Source organism: Crassostrea angulata, chromosome 8 (genome assembly GCF_025612915.1).
Source record: "Crassostrea angulata isolate pt1a10 chromosome 8, ASM2561291v2, whole genome shotgun sequence".
Lineage (NCBI taxonomy): Eukaryota > Metazoa > Mollusca > Bivalvia > Ostreida > Ostreidae > Magallana > Magallana angulata.
Genome location: NC_069118.1, coordinates 32,160,004 through 32,177,419, shown reverse-complemented (window position 1 = coordinate 32,177,419; position 17,416 = coordinate 32,160,004). Strand labels below are relative to the sequence as shown.

The 17,416-nt window shown below is 33.5% G+C and overlaps 2 protein-coding genes across 3 annotated transcripts; both read left to right on the top strand.

The window, feature by feature from the left end:
• The first annotated feature begins 2,436 nt into the window (after nucleotides 1-2,436).
• Nucleotides 2,437-9,660, top strand: LOC128159857 (uncharacterized). Of its 2 annotated transcripts, none has more exons than XM_052823072.1 (8): nucleotides 2,437-2,700; nucleotides 3,962-4,166; nucleotides 5,606-5,739; nucleotides 5,939-6,135; nucleotides 7,256-7,327; nucleotides 7,720-7,798; nucleotides 8,265-8,408; nucleotides 8,664-9,660. In XM_052823072.1, the coding sequence occupies exons 3-8, from the start codon at nucleotides 5,607-5,609 to the stop codon at nucleotides 9,350-9,352; spliced, it is 1,314 nt and encodes a 437-aa protein (XP_052679032.1). In that variant the 5' UTR covers nucleotides 2,437-2,700; nucleotides 3,962-4,166; nucleotide 5,606; the 3' UTR covers nucleotides 9,353-9,660. The 2 variants fall into 2 exon arrangements, with proteins under 2 accessions (XP_052679032.1, XP_052679030.1); XM_052823070.1 differs by having other exon boundaries at nucleotides 8,256-8,408; nucleotides 8,664-9,659.
• Nucleotides 9,661-12,072: 2,412 nt separating this feature from the next.
• On the top strand, nucleotides 12,073-15,793 carry LOC128158951 (uncharacterized). Its single transcript, XM_052821940.1, has 2 exons — nucleotides 12,073-12,153; nucleotides 13,079-15,793. Exon 2 carries the CDS (start codon nucleotides 13,090-13,092, stop codon nucleotides 14,755-14,757), a length of 1,668 nt encoding a protein of 555 aa, XP_052677900.1. The 5' UTR covers nucleotides 12,073-12,153; nucleotides 13,079-13,089; the 3' UTR covers nucleotides 14,758-15,793.
• Nucleotides 15,794-17,416: the final 1,623 nt, after the last annotated feature.

The window sequence follows — 17,416 nt, the reverse complement described above, 5'->3', positions numbered from 1 at the left end:
GCCCTATACCCCCCCTCCTTCCTTTCTTTTCGAGTTCTTTATGACCTAAAGAGGTCAAATTCGCCTTTTTTGCGATCGACCAAAGTCAATTACATAAATATTTTTTGTCAACTTATATGATATATCCTTTTAAACTTATCAGTGAGAGTGGGTTAAGAAGATATTTCTTTGTGTTGGACCAATTTCAATCTTGTTTTTTTTTTTTTTTTTAATTCCTATTGTGTTCTTTAAGATTCTGGTATATTTCCTTTGGCTGGCAGAAATAGGGTAATGTCAGATTTAGCTTGTTAATCCATAACCTAGATACAAGTACTAGTATGTAATACAAATAGACATATATAGGAAGGTCATATAAAACATTAATCAACGCGTTAATGATTATATAATTATTTAAGTACACGAAGAGCAACAATACTTACTGTACATGCCTCGTTAATGGACATTTAAAATGAAAATTAAAGTTATTAATGTTTCCGCACATTGGTAATGTTTTATGACGACGGCCTTGGTTGAGAAGTATGTTAGACTTAAATTATGTTAGATTGAGAATTATGTTAGACTTAAATATGGCCTGCAATGCTAAATTCATCACACAAGAATTTTTAACGCTATGCATTAGCCGCTAGCTTACACTTAGATTAATAAAAAAAAAAAGTCGTACCCGAGAATATTTAATTTTAATTTTCCCATATTTTGTGTTTTCGTCGTTTTTTAGTTCAATTACTTGCCCAACATATCAAAGACCAGCAGTTGGAATTCCATTCAGCTACAACAAAATTTAACTTTTCGAAAATCAAAGTCAGGCCTCTGAAAATGAAAAGTAATACCGGTATATCCTTTAAGGTGCAGTATATTTTTCATGCCATTATTCTCAAGGAAAAACAACTTCAAAATCTGCATTTTCTTTTTAATTTCTCCACAACAAATATGTAAATTTATTTGATATTAGACCTACATTTATTTCCGCTCCTTGGCGAAACTTGATCTTATTGATTTCATTTTTACTGGTGTATGTTTTGCCTTTATGCAGGCTTATTTTATGATGCTCCGAAACCTGAAAATCTAACCTCCTTCAAATACCTGGACTTCTTTCTGCATCCTAAACCATGGGCTCGGATTTAGCACCACAGGTCTGTCATATTCATTAAGGACACACGAGACGTTCCTCAATTTTATATAATTTTCCTTGATATTTTATTCCTTTTTATTAACATTTAAACCTGTTAATTCCCAAAAATTCAGGGTACATTACCAGACTCTTTTCGGAGCTAGAATATTTCAAATTTTTCTTAAAATAGCATGTAAAATGCATTTGAATGCTTATGAATAAAGCCATTCTATACATTTTCTATTGAACACTACATGTATATATCTAAATTTAGCAAAAGTCGGATAACAAAAATAAAATCATAAAATTACTTAGTGGAAATCTTCACATTGTGGAGATAGGAAAAAATAGAAAAAATGGACGATAGGTTGCATCTGACCTTAAAATCGCAAAATGCATCATCCGAACAAGTTTTTTTTTTTTTAAATTGGACGTGTAAATAGGTTCATCTCATGACACCTGCTCTAAAGACTTTGGCCTTTAAAAAAAATTAAATTGAAAATTAAAAATAGAATAAAAACAGACTGTATCTTCCTTTAGTATCCGAAACTTAAATGTATGTCTCAGAATTATGATAGCATCCAGTTCATTCCTGTCGTCAACATTTATGGGAAAGATCGATGAACCATCCATCTCTGATCAGCATTTATATATTTATCATAAAAATGTCTATTTTAAAGTTTTAAACAAACTAAAAAACATGCGATATGTGTTAATTATGGAGTTTCTCTAAAGTTTTGGGGCAAACAATCTCATTCCAAATATAAAGTTCTAAAATTGAAATTATTCAATTATCTTAGACATTTGATTTTCAACATTATCAACAGTAATGACTTTATGACTTTGCTTAAAGCATTCATATCAATGATCCATTACTTTATTTCGGGGATGCAAAACCCACAATCAACCAAAAAAAAATTTTTTAATATTTTTTGCCCGTTAAAATACTTTAATGTATTGTTTAAAATCACCCACAGGGTAATGTGAATACCCTCTGTTAAACGCCAAAAGCCACTTTAATACATAATCAAGCAAGTCTAATTTTGAAGTTTCTTATACCTGTGTTAATCGACCCGTATTTGATTAATACTGAATCTACCAAAGTGTACAGGTACATTGAAACAGCGGTATAGCACATCGATTTACGATTCGCTTCTTGAACAAGAGTTAATGGAGCCTCCCCTCATCATTTCCCCACACAGACAAAATAATTCATTTAAATTGTGATCAAGATTACCGGTTAGAAGTGAAATACATGTCAAAACATATTCGCTGCTTCTTCTTTTTAAATATTCATCACCTTTTTTAATTCAGTAAAGAACTTCATGATCAATACAGGCGGTGGCACCCAGTGCGTTAAGAAAGAGAAAATAAGAGGAGAGAAAGAGAGAAAAAGATAGAAGAAAAAAGACAGAAGGGGAAAAAGAGAGGGCTGTGAAATTCAAATGAGTAAAGATAATTGAAGCGTGCCGTGGATTGAATAACCTATAATCTTTGGCCTGGTCAGTTGATCATTGTGACGTATAAATTCCAATGGCGGACGTGCCAGACTTTCCGGTTAAAAGGACCGATTGATTCACAATATGTCTTCCGTAAGTATACGTATGTAGTATGTATATATATTTGAATCACACCTTCATTTAAAAAAATCTCAGACTTAAAGATTTATATAGTTACATGTGTTGCAAACATTTAATAACTGGTCTTCAAAACGAAAATCTTTATCCTATTTTAAAAAGCGTTTTTCAAAAGCTATACTACATGAACCAATTGCAAATCTCCTTCCCCGTAAAGTTCAACACATTTAATTCTTACCACGCTTGAGTGATTTATTGTACGTTTTCAGTTTGAATAGTCGATATGAGATTTAGTGGTACATGATTCTTTAAATCAAATTTACACACGGCTGATTATCAGAAAAGCTGTAATGTATATAATTCTTTTGCAACTGGTATAATTATAATGTCACGTGCTTATAAAAAATAAATGTCAAAGTACAAAGCATGTGTCCTTTTATAACAACTTCAAATCTCTCTCTCTCTCTCTCTCTCTCTCTCTCTCTCTCTCTCTCTCTCTCTCTCTCTCTCTCTCTCTCTCTCTGATTTTGCGCTCTCCTATGCATGGCGTTTTAATCGCTTTCACAGATACGTGTACTTTTGCCCCTTTAACAAGGCCTTTAATATTTACATCAATATATTGTTATTGCGCACTTAAATTTAAACGAAATGATCTAAACCACCCCCCCCCCTCCTCTCCTCTCCTCTCTCCCATCAACACGCTAACATCGGTAACACGTGTTTTACTTTCGGTATGAGCGTAAAATACGCGGACTAGAGCGCGAAACTTGAGCGACTTTGGAAACCTGATGCAGTAATGAGCAGGACAAATCTCAATATGTCACCGCATCAATGTTTGTTTTCATATGACTGACCCAGTTTTGATTTCAATCATCTCGACCCTGGCCTTACATTAACCAGTTTTCTGTTTTGCATGCTGTCTGGGGCCTGGTTTATCAGTTTCAAAAGATGATGGCCCCATGGAGAACAGTTAAATATATAAAAGAATGGCCATGATTCTCAACGTTGTTTTTTATTTTGGAGCCCTTCTTCAATATTCAAAACAAAACAAAAATCCCAGTCCTAAAATGCACTGGAAAATCTCTACTTAAATATTATTTGTGTGTTTTTTTTTAAAAATCATTACTTCCCTAAATGACTTCGGCTAAGTATGTGAAGAATAAAATGACATGTCTTCCTTATTTTTATTTTTTCGTTCCAGGAAAATCGTTAAGTTTATTAATTTATTTGCATAATTAAAGATGACATGCGTCTTATTTTTTTTTCCCTGTTACAGTAAAATCAAGCTGCACCCGAAGGCTTGGAATTTGATTAGAACCCGAGGGACACCGAAGAATCCTTAGTAGTTAACAGATGTGACCCTATGCACTGAATATCGAGCTGAGAGTCAGTTGATATATAAACGCCAGCGCCTATTTTGAAAGGCGAACAGTAAAAACTACGCAATGACCATATAGTGTATGGATTTTTCCCAAAGCCAGGTAATTAACATGTAATTTTCACACCTTTTTAGGTAAATTTAGTTTGTCAGATATTTGACAGGGTTTCTTTTTTGTGTGTGTCTTTACAAGCAAGATTAATTTGTGAAATATTTCATCTGAATAATTGGCATTTCTTCAATTAATAGAGGAGAAAAAATTGTATATTTTCTAGACTCTCCAAATGATGATTTCAAATTATAGAAAGTGTGAACAAACCGCATAAGTATGGACGTACAACTTGAATTTGAACTTGTACAAACTACTCTTAATTATTTGGGTACAATTTATCATCAAAACTAATTGTATGTCTGTCAGCTGTCAGAACTGCCTCTCTATCAATACTTTCTGAATTTTTGTCGCCAAATTTTGATGCATTCATGAATATCTTCTGACAGTGTGTACTTTAGAAAGTGATGAATATTTAAATTTATTTATTTTTTCCAAAAAAATAAAAATATGACAATTAATCAGAAAAATGCATCTATTTTTTAAAGGAAATGTTTCATCTTGGATTTTTTTTTTTACCTTGGCAGAGTTTTTTCATATTTATTTTTCATATTAATTTTCAAATGATGCATTATTTTTAGTTTTGAATTCAATAAATAATGTCTGTCAGTGGTGACCATCAGATTAAGATCTGCAAATAATTATTCATAGAAACATTTATATAATTAAGAATTGTAACGAAATTTTAATTAATCTTTTACTTAAATTTTAATCAATGGGGAAGGGGTGAGCAATTTTATTTAGCAGAAAAGGTGTATTTGGGTGAGTTTTTTCTCCACTGAAATCCGAACCACAAAACCATTATTTTAATAGAACCCCCCTCCCGCGAAACATTGTCATTTATTATTTACTTAAAAAGACATTGTATATATTCTCAGGTATACACGGATTTCATCAACAGTTTGGATTTTAACTGGAAAAGGCTCGGAGGGGCATTAATCTTTCCCCTTTTTTCATTTTTTATTTATATTAACCATTTTTTTAGGGCTCTTTGCAAATTTTATTCCATGGAAACTCTATACCAACAGTATGATATGTTATCAAAGACTTCTGTCCTTAAATAATTGCATCACGTATAAATTATGTGCGTGATGTGTTAGGGGAAGGGGTGTCAAATACAATCCAGTGATTTCTTCATTACAACTAAAACGATCACATTGAGAAGAATTTTAAACTTTTTCTCGTTTCTGTATTAGTTTTACTATAAGTCAAATGTATTTCTTCTAAAGCAACTTGGCTAGATATTTTGAGAGAGAACAAAAACTATATGCTTGGCAACTTCCTTTTACAGTAAATGACCCACTTTGTTGCTATCAATCTATTTCGTCTTATATGATTGTAATTTCGCTCTTCATCAGGATATTGCAGTTGGTATACTTATGTTTAATGGAATAAACGTACCATCAAGCCGGGTTTCGTTGTCTGGGTTTCAGCATGAAGACAGTTGTTTCACTGACGAGATCAAGTTTTCTCTGCCTATTCCTACCCTCCATTTTCTCGGCCCTCCAAAACTCTACATCCACCGAGCTCACGCCAATTTGTGATCGGACACGAGAAAAAATCAAAGGTATATGGTGAAATTTCGGAGCTACCATTTACTAGTAAGACGCGAACATTCAACGCACGGTTTTCAGTTTGTCTGCACAGCCTAGGGTGTTATATAGCTTCGCGTCGGGCAATATTTCGTCCCTCGGGGGCTAATGTAATCAATGTTGCCCTTAACCCCAGTCAATATATATATATTCATTTCATTTTTTTTTCACCAGAGGAGATGCTTCCCATAATACTTTGCGGTTGTTCCGATGTGGTACTACGGAGCACGGCCAATGGATTCTCGGCACTGGTTCTCCTACAGAGGGGCTTCTGGATAGGTTTGAAATCTCTCCACGCCAGAAACGCCCGATTTACGTTGTTCTCACAGCCCGCCTCTATTTTGAATGTTCTAGGAGATATAGAATTGAAGGTGAGAGCGTTAAGTAGGAAATGGTTAAAGTGTAAAACATTTCGTTCAAAACATCGGAGTTCGTTCTCTCTCTCTCTCTCTCTCTCTCTCTCTCTCTCTCTCTCTCTGCGGATGATATTTTTGTAAATATTTATGGTTTAGTAAAAAAAAATTGTTTTGCCTCATAAACGCGTCCAGTTTATTTTTGTGATCGACGTGCTTGTAACTCAGAATTTTGCTTTTAAAAAATCTTTTTTTTGTTTAAATTAATTAAAGCTTCGAGCTCTAACTAATTTTTTTTATGCAATAGCTGCAGGGCATGCCAACCGAAATTTCCTAATAGAACACAGACCTGCAGCTATTCTCGAAAATTTATGATTACGAAAAATTAATTAACATTTTTTTTTTCTGTCAAATAAAGTAGTAAATTTCAATTCTGTAATAAAAAATTTTGATTGAATTTTAGAATTTATTGAAGGGAGCATAAAGAGAAACATAAAATTAGCATTTTAATAAAATGTTATTTCGTTAAAAATATTTTTATAAGACTTTATATTAATACCGCAATATGCAAATTTGTTCGGGCTTTTTTTTTTTTTGGGGGGGGGGGGGTCGTTTTTGTTTTATCCGTGGATCAAACCACGAAGTGAATTTTTTTTTGAATTTCATTATTTGCTGAATTTAAATTCAGGAAATTCCCATAGTAAAAAATGGATAACTTTTGAGATGATCCCCCAAGAAATCGTGAGGTAAATACATGTATATATATTTTGGTATTAAAAAAAAATGACATAGAAGTAAACTTCATATAAGAAATGTTATCAAAATATCTAGTGTAGAAATAATTAGACTCGGCCTCGTTAAACTTCAGTTTCGTAAATCAAGGACTTGTTTAATTTGAAATTCATAAAACGATCGAAGCGTACACAATATTTTTTGTATAAACGATATTTTATCGAAAACTCGACATATTAGGTGCATGTTCGTGTAAACATCTCTCTCTCTCTCTCTCTCTCTCTCTCTCTCTCTCTCTCTCTCTCTCCATATAGTCGTCTTCAAAACGATAACACTTCTTAACTTGTTTTTCAATCTAAAGTATATATAAGTTGCAAAATTTGAATTTAACTCTTTTATTTTTCAGGAAAATGAGACGGAAGTCGTTCGCGACTTTGAAGTTGGTTACAAAAATGACAGTAGTGTTCAAATTATCTACGTAAGATATATTACTACTATAATTTTTAACTGTCGAAGTTTAATCTTTCTTTTCAATGTTTTCTTTAATTAAAAAATAAGCATGCCAACGTAATGAACATGCTATTTAGAATTCCTCAACAAAAGACATTTTATGTTTATTGGACGTTGATATTCAGCAACATAAGCAAAATACCCAATTCAGCCCAAATGACTTTTTTCAATTTTATTTGCGCAAGGATTTAATCAATCTAAAGAATTAAATTAAATATTTACATTATTATATTATTGTATTATTTTTATATTTGTGGAGTTTGTATTAAATGTATGCAAATACTGATGGTCTGTAATGAAAATAAATTAAAAAAGTAATATCTGTCTGAGTTTAATTTTTTTTTATTTGTTTACACACAGGCTTACTTGTTCTGTGATTCGGCCTTGTCTTTTTCCAAAGAAAGTCCGTGCGACCAATGCAAACATATCCAGTTGTATTGTAAGTTGACGCATATCGATTCATGCACGGATCTAGAGGGGTAAGGGGGTCCGAACCGACTTCCCACCACCTTGGAGAATCAAATCATTACATTAACACAGTAAAATTAGCGAAAATAGACTTCATACCCACCCCGGAAAACAGTTATCATTCAGACCACCTCCCCCTGAATAAAATTCTGGATCCGCGCATGCCGTTGATTGTCATTGCAACAAGCTTTTATCTTCTTATCACTAATTCTTTATTGGTTTTAACTGAGAAATTGTTAAAATGGATTTTTTTTTTACTTGGAAGACTTTGATTTTGGAAAAAAAATACGATTAATCTGAAAAATCTCGGTGTATAACCAAAGTATGTCTGCACCAATGGAATGGTTGTTTTCATGTAAGAAATTCAGATTTGATTTGTTAAACTTTAAATTTAATTTTTACATTGTGATTTGAATTTATTTTCTTAGATGTACCAGATCGACAAGTATTAAATTCCCCCAAGAGGCCTACAAGACTAAAAGTCACATCCAATGGAAATACTGATCACGTGACCTACATCGTCATCATCCTAGTAGTGGTTGTCGTCTGCGCAACTATTTCATATTTTGTATACAAACACCGTAAGTACAATTACATAAGAAGAAAAAATGAAGTTGTATGAATTTATAATTCAGAAAACGTACATGTTTTTTTTTTACCGCAATCGGTTACGGTTTTCTCATCGTGTCATAATAACGTTTTTTTCTCACTTGTACAATGGTGCTCGATCGTTTGAAGTATTTTTCAAGAGAAAAAAATCCTGCCACCTAACACATTCACATCATATTATAGTTAACGCATCTTGTACCTTAATTTTAATATTTTTTGTGCTACAGGAAAATCAAGAAGTAGGGGTTTACCTAGACAACTGGATTCCATAAACACGGTCCCCTTAGTGTCGACAGCGCTAGCAGAATCACCAACGCCAAAGCTAACCAAAGAAATACTCATTGTCGATATCGTACCAAACGAAGTGTGTTCGAAGCGATTTCGCGCCTTTCTTCGGAACCTACCCAACTTTAGCGTCGTTTGCTACATAGACCACCTAGAAAGTGTTAACCAGAATATGTACGACTGGGCTCACAAGAAACTGAAAACGTGTGATTTCATCATCATTGTGCTGACTAGTGAATTGACGGATTTGTTTGATTCAGACACAAATAACATACTCCAGTCGTCGCCATTTTCCGATATCGTCAAATATTTTCTGTCTCAAATGAACAGCAGTGCGTACACGAACGATTCTGCTAAATACTGCAGTGTTCAGTTTGACCTTGTTGAACTTCCTTCCAGTTTCGCTGAACAATTGCCTAATCTCTCATTTAAGAATGTGTTCACTTTACGTGATTTTGCAAACTACCCGGATGTCAACGCTTCTCATTCCCAGTTGAAGAAATTTCTAATGACGATAAGGGCAGACAACTGTGAAATCGCAAATGTTCTACGCAACACTGCAAACTTTTCAGAGAATTTAAGCTGTACTTGGAAAAACACGGAGGTCACCCGAGTGATACATGGGTGTTAAGTGTCTAAACTATATATAGCTTACGATATGGTTACGTTCGACAAAGAGAATAATCAAAACTATCTGATTGGAAGTTCCAGATGGACCAAGTGGTCGTTTTTATTTTATAAAAAAAAAATTAAAATAAACCTTAGAAAAAGTATTAAATGATCTACTTACGTACTTACTTACTTTTCATCTCCGTGTTCCGGAGAAGACATAAAGCGCGCAACAAAAGACGTCACTTACGACAGTCACCGGCAAAAACCTGCGTCTTTCTCCAACCGTACCAGTGCATCTCTCTCTCTCTCTCTCTCTCTCTCTCTCTTATGTGCCCCCAAGTCCTCTTTGGCCTTCCTCACCTTCTCTCTACCCCTGGGGTAAGTGATCTGCACCGGCAAAAACCTGCGTCTTTCTCCAACCGTACCGGTGCATCTCTCTCTCTCTCTCTCTCTCTCTCTCTCTCTCTCTCTCTCTCTCTCTCTCTTATGTACCTCCAAATGCTCTTTGGCCTTCCTCACCTTCTCTCTACCCCTGGGGTAAGTGATCTGCACCGGCAAAAACCTTGCGTCTTTCTCCAACCGTACCAGTGCATCTCTCTCTCTCTCTCTCTCTCTCTCTCTCTCTATCTCCCTCTCTCTCTCTCTCTCTCTCTCTCTCTCTCTCTCTCTCTCTCTCTCTCTCTCTCTCTCTCTCTCTCTCTCTCTCTTATGTGCCTCCAAGTGCTCTTTGGCCCTCCTCACCTTCTCTCTACCCCTGGGGTAAGTGATCTGCACCGGCAAAAACCTGCGTCTTTCTCCAACCGTACCAGTGCATCTATCTATCTCTCTCTCTCTCTCTCTCTCTCTCTCTCTCTCTCTCTCTCTCTCTCTCTCTCTCTCTCTCTCTCTCTCTCTTATGTGCCTCCAAGTGCTCTTTGGCCTTCCCCACCTTCTCTCTACCCCTGGGGTAAGTGATCTGCAATTGAAATTAATGCCCGTCTGGACATTTTTTTTTCTAATTTGGGAAAACAAAACAAATGCATTTAATGGTCAAATACTAAGTCTTTACAATTTGAAAATTAAAGCATTGATCATGTTTCGAATTTGATGTACACCTGAAGTTTGACGTGCATTTTATAGAGACAAGTTTGTAACTCATTCTCAATTTTTTTTTATTTTACCTCGTACAACTCTACATACAATATGAAATTTCTACCTCTTCAAATCATTTCTTTACTACATGTAAGCAATATCCAAGTTTGATTGTCCTTGTTCGGAATGTTAAAAACCGCCATTCACACAGTACTGTAAACCGTTTAAGAAGTATCGATTGTCATTTTTAGACAATTTTAACCTCCTTCAAAAGAAGAGCTTTCTAATGATATTAAAGCTTGTATATTTGGATACTTTTTTATGAAACAATTGCTAATAGTTGTTTACTTATATCTATAAATTGTAGATCTGGTGGATATTTAGTTGACCACCCATCTTCCTTAAACAGCTAGTTAAACCGTACGTACGACTATGATCCCGTCGTGCACTTATAAGCCGCATGAGACGGCCTTTGGCATATGCTGCTGCTTATTCCCCGTTGTTCTTTAATGATTGAACGAGGCTTTAAAATTAGAGCTGAAAGTTTCTTTTTTAGGCCTATTTGTTTAAATAAAGTACATAACAAGTTGCATGCTAATTTCTTCATATAGAAATCATGAATGAATCCCACAAGATTGTCACTACTGCTTCAATCTGACCAACAGAGGTGATCCGTTATGGTGACTTAATGAAACTGATGTGTGTATGCTTCCCTGTGCATTATTTGCATAAAGAGTAGTATCCATGCTCTTCATCAGAAGACTTTATTATACAACGTAGTTGTTTAGGTTTTTTAAAATTTTTATTCCTGATGAACTCTGAACCCCCTGTGTGACCCTGTGATGAACCTCTCTCTTGTCCTTGTTTTGTCAGCCTTCACTCAAGGTCGTTTTGTGCTGCTAAGTTTCGTTGAAATTGGTCCAGTTGTTCTGGAGAAGTTACAAATGTGAGGAGAAAAAAATCTGCAGGAAGACGATGACAATTAAAGCATGATCATTAATGCTGATATGAACAAATAAAAACCGCCTTTTACTCTTCGGCTATTTCCTCTCGTGAAAAATAATAAAATTTCGCGGTAATGGTCACAGGTCTCTCAATTTCTATTAGATGTGTGTGATAAGGATGCTGTATATTATAAATACATTTTCTAGATTTATAAATACAAATATTATCTGTCATCCCTCCCATACGTTGATTGAATGGCTTATTGATAGAATATATCAGCAGCATGTGAAATGGCCGAGTAGTATGATTGCCTGATTCAAGTCATTTACCATATACCTGTGCTTTTTTCCTTTGAGAGTTAATATCGATTCAATAATCTAATAATTTATGTAATATACTCTTTTAAGTATAATTGATTAAAAAATTAAAAGATATATTATATGTAAATAAAATGAGTGAAATTTTTTTGTGCTATGAAGGTGAATATTTAGCATTGGGGAAACATTACATTATATTATTACAATATTACAAGGACATTGCGGGATAATCAATGTTATAACAGAACAAGACTTTTTATAAGAAAATACAAATGTATAGTTTCCAAGAGTAAAGAGAGTGTCTTATATGTCTAGAGTAATATTGTTGAACCAGGCCTCGGGATCATGATCCTGGAGCCAGACAACGTCGATAGCGACGAACGGGGAGTAACTCTTGTATTTTTTCAACCTGATCAGAGCAGGATCAGCCATGTTTTAAGCACGCATACTAGACGGTTAAAGATTGTGTTTTTTCATTGTTAACAAGGTTTGTATTTAATCTTTAATAGCATATTCAATATTTACGTTATGAGCTTTGCCATGTTGATATAACCATATATTTAAATTACATTAGAAATGAAAACTACTTTCGTTTTGAATTTTAATATGTTCTGTAAATTCAAGTGCCCCTAGATTTATCATTTGTTTCACCGTCTTAAAGAGAAAATATGAAAGTGGCCTAAATTTCAAGTGAATGTCATAAATACATTAAAAATTCAAAATCTTTTAGCCCTATGGAAATTCCACTCTTCACTATCTGTAACGTTATGTATTATTAGAAAGGTTGTGTTATATTATACAATTATTTAATGCTTGAGCAGTCAATAGACCCGAATATTTTTCCCGAGGTGCAGGGAACAGCTCAGTATTATCTATTGCCCGAGGCCAACGGCTGAGGGCAATAGATCACACTAAGCTGTTCCCTGCACCAAGGGAAAAAAATCGGGTCTATTGACTGTTCAGGCATTAAATAATTGTTTTATTACTTAATTCCGTTTTTAGTATTTTGTGTTCACATTTATAAATTATACAATAGTAAAATAAACATAATAAAGTTATCTTTTAATCTTGTAGCAATTATTTTTTTTTCTAAAATACGTTGCCGGTCCAATAGATCGCAGTCTATTGACCGGCGGTCCAACAGATCACAGTCTATTTACCGCGGTCTAATAGATCGCAGTCTATTGACCGGCAGTTCAATAGATCACTTTCAAACCTGTATACACATGCAAAATAGACGGAAATATTTAATCTGTAATAAAAGAAAAAAAACCTTTGATTAGGTAATAAAGTTAATTATTGTTTTTTAAAATATACATAACTATTGGGTTTTTTTAAAATTAATTATTATAAATTTTATTTATTATTTATTTTTGAAACACAATATAATTAATATGTTGTTTTTTTCATAGATTAAATAACCATGGATCCCCATTCTAGTGCCCAGGATATACCCCGATGTGACCTTTGTGAGACCGCCATAGTCCACAGCTACTGTGACTTTTGTCATGTCAACCTATGCAAGCCATGTGTAGTAGATCACATCTCAGATGGATATCATAAACATGTAATAGTCCCTTTCCAGGAACGAAGATCAACCCTCATTTATCCAAAATGTGAAACACATCCACACAAAAATTGCAAATTTCGGTGCAAAGACTGCAACAACATTTTGGTTTGTTCTTCTTGCATGGCATCTGAAAAACATGGAAGACATAAATTTATAGAAGTTACAGAAATTTACAAGACAAAGAAAGAAGTTATTAAAGATGATACAGAAGTGTTAGAAAATCGCATTTCCCCATCATATGAAGATATTGCACTCGACTTGGAAAATCAGCTTGCCAACCTGGATGGAGAATATGAAAAACTTACATCAGCTATGTCCAAACAAGGAGAGCAATGGCACAGAGAAATCGACATCGTTATCAACAAAATGAAAACAGAAATCAACGAGATTAAAGTGAAACACAGAGATATTTTACAAAAACATTTAGATGAAATCAAACAGATACAGTCTCTCATAAATGAAACATTACATGCCTTAAGGAAACTTGAGAAATCCACTGAAATATCTCCTGCTATTGAATACAGCTCTAAGATCAGAGAGTTCAGCAAGCTTCCACCCAAGGTTCAGGTATCATTGCCAACATTCATTCCAAAACCAATAGACCGTGAGAAGCTGTATAGTTTGTTTGGACAGATCACCCCATTATCTACTGCTACAGAGGAAAATGTCTTGCCACAGAACCAACTCATTATTTCAGTTAGAGAACTACTGGGTGAACCAGAGCTTGTTACCACAATACAGACTGGGTATGTAGGACTATGCAATGTGACCTGTCTAAATGATAGTAGCATATGGACGAGTGGAATGACCAATGATATGAAATGCTTCAACAGTATTAAAGGTTCACTCCTCCAGACAATCATGACAAAATCAGGTATTTTACCTAATGGTATGGCAATAGACAGTGTTGGGGATCTACTGTACTCTGACTGGAAAACAATGAAAGTGTATAAAGTAAAGAATGGACATACAGAAGTGTTGATCAGATTACAGGGATGGGTGCCTTGTAAGCTGTGTGTCACCTCTACAGGTGATCTCCTGGTTGCCATGTACAGTAAAGACTGCACTCAATCCAAAGTTGTCCGTTACTCGGGATCTACAGAGAAACAAACAATTCAATTTGATGATAAAGGTAAACCTCTGTACTTCAGGAATGGTAAGATTAAATACATCACAGAGAACGGAAACCATGACATCTGTGTAGCTGACTGTAGGGTTGGTGCAGTAGTGGTGGTTAATCAGGACGGGAAACTCAGATGGAGATACACCGGTCATCTCTCAGTTACCAAGAACCAAACATTTAAACCCTATGGTATCACAACAGACAGTCAGAGTCGTATCCTGACAGCTGACTTTAATAACCATTGTATCCACATTCTGGATCAGAATGGACAGTTTTTCCGTTACATAGATAATTGTGATCTGAAGGATCCTTATGGTGTATGTGTGGACAATAATGACAATCTGTTTGTGTGTGAGTACAGCAAAGGCAATGTAAAGAAAATCAAATATCTAAAGTAGATGTCATCAGTTATAGAGGTGTGATGTAAATCAAACAACATTTTTTAAATTGTATTAAATCTTCGTTTTGGCATTTTCTATGAAAAGAATTTAAACTGTACTTTCGATCATACTCTCTTTTTTGAAACAGGATGGAAGTTAAAAAAAAAGTGCCAGATTTAGAACAATGTTTAAGGTTGATGAAAATAGCACTTCCACATACTTGAAGTCGCCCTGGAGTGGAGATTTAGTTTTATTTTTAAATTGATGTATAATAAAGCTCCGTAACAAACCAGGAACATTTTAACTGGCGTCATAATTTCACAATTTGTAAAAACTGTCTTTATATACTAGTTATTCCAATCCCTTACACTTCGTTTGCCTAGTAGATATCCATTAGAATAGAAGAAAATTTTGAAGAAGTAAATAGTAATGCATATTTGCTACATTACCAAGAATGAAAACAATCAGAAACCCAGACCAAGAAGCCATGGATTTTGTGCTTATGAAGACGCTTGGACACGCTCATTCAGATTTGTTTGTCCGCTAGTTGCCAAATGGTACTCAACATAAGTATTTTAAAGATATGTTTGAATATTTTACTAATCCTGGAGCCATGAATTTGAACAAACTTTGGTTGATCAGTTTACTACATGTAAAACCATGACTTGAGATCCTCAGCATCTTGTCCAAGAGTACATGTAGTGAAGAGGATAATAAATTGACCTGCAAAAGAACAACTTCCTATCTTGAAAACTGTAGGAGGAGTTTTCCGTACAATAAGGGTACCCTTTTGCCAGTCGCCCGCCCGTCCGCCATTTTCACCATTTCAATAACCGGATTTTTCCCTTGGAAAACCAGGTTAAAAACAGAAAAATATGAATTTGACCAAAATAGTAACCATGCCCCTTTAACAACAAATCATTAGAAAACATGTACATGAAAGGCATTAATTTGAACTTGTATTCTTTAATTAACATCTTAATTATTAACCTAATTAAAATGTATGCCAACAAAAAAGTATAAGTTACTCAATTTTTGTTAATATACACCAGTATGTTAGATAAAAGAAATATAGCCAAGTCGTCTTATATAGGAATTTGAGTAGGACATCATCATAATTATTTCCTGCAGTCCTTGATTTTTATTAAGGCTGTTGACGGTTTCAACCGATCGGTAAACTGGTTAGAACTGGATTTCATCCCTGTCAGTTCTTTTAGAGCTATGAACCACAATCAGTTTTCTCAAAAAATAAAGGAAAAAATACTTTAGTTAGTAGATGTAATAAATTATTTAGTTACATAATATTGCGTAATACACTACGTATAATGGTGTAGTCCAATTACTAGTATATCATCCATCAAAATATCCAACCACTTTCCAAAACTTGACGGTAATAAATACAAAAATTAGAATATTAACTGTTTCAGGGAGGGATGTTGATAGCATGGAAAACTTTAATGTCATCATGGCACATATAGTGGTAGAAACCCTTTGACAAAAATGGAAATTGTTACTAGGGTTGGATCAAGTTGCGTGATTTTTTTTTCAGTGAATGGATGAAGAAATTTACAACAATATTCACTTTTTCAAATTTATTTATTGCTGTTTTATCAAACTTTTGTTTTTAAAATATTTTATCATATATTTGTACGTTTGAGCACATGACTTTTTGTCGATCAGTTAACAATTCGGTGATCAAATTCCTTAATTAAATATTCAAAAAGGTATTCAAGTTCAAGTTTAAAATAAATAAAATTTGAAGAAAAAAAACATATGTAGTACAAACATCATATACCGGTAAGTATAAAATAAAAATTGTAATCAATTCATAATACAAACATAGGTAATCACAGATTACAAAGCTCACCGAGACGAGGCATCAACTTTATGAGGCATCACCTTTAAAACCACCTTTATCATATGATATGAAAATCATAGTTAATGATCTTGGATATTCATGGATACTGTTTTGACACAATATCGTATATCATATGTAAAAAAATTGTATGATAATCCTATGTTCATTTCATACATTATTATAAGATACAATGTTTATCAATACAATAATATAAAATATGATATTGCATCCAATGATACTTACAATATATATCATTTAATACAATATAATACTGTAATAAATATTGATGCAATATGATTTTGTAACATATAATATGACATTGTATCGTGTTATACATTATTGTATTTAATCACATAATACAATATCATAATATCTAATATAAATACAATATAGCATTATTTGATACTATATCATATCACATAATACATCACAATATTGTAACATATGATATTATATTGTATAATATAGTATAATTTTGTATTGTATGATATTGTATCATATTTGATACACAATATTGTATCATATGATACAATATAATTTGATAAAACATTGTTTCATATCATATGATACAATATCCTCTGATACAGTACGATATTATATAATACAATATCATTTTATACAATATCATATCATATGATACAATATCATATTGTACAATATCATATTATATGATATCTTATAATATCATATAATACAATTTCATGTATTATATAACAATATATTATATAAACCAATATCATATTATACAATATTGTATCATACAATATGCTATAATTATAATATACAATATCGTATCATATGATACAATATCATATATTG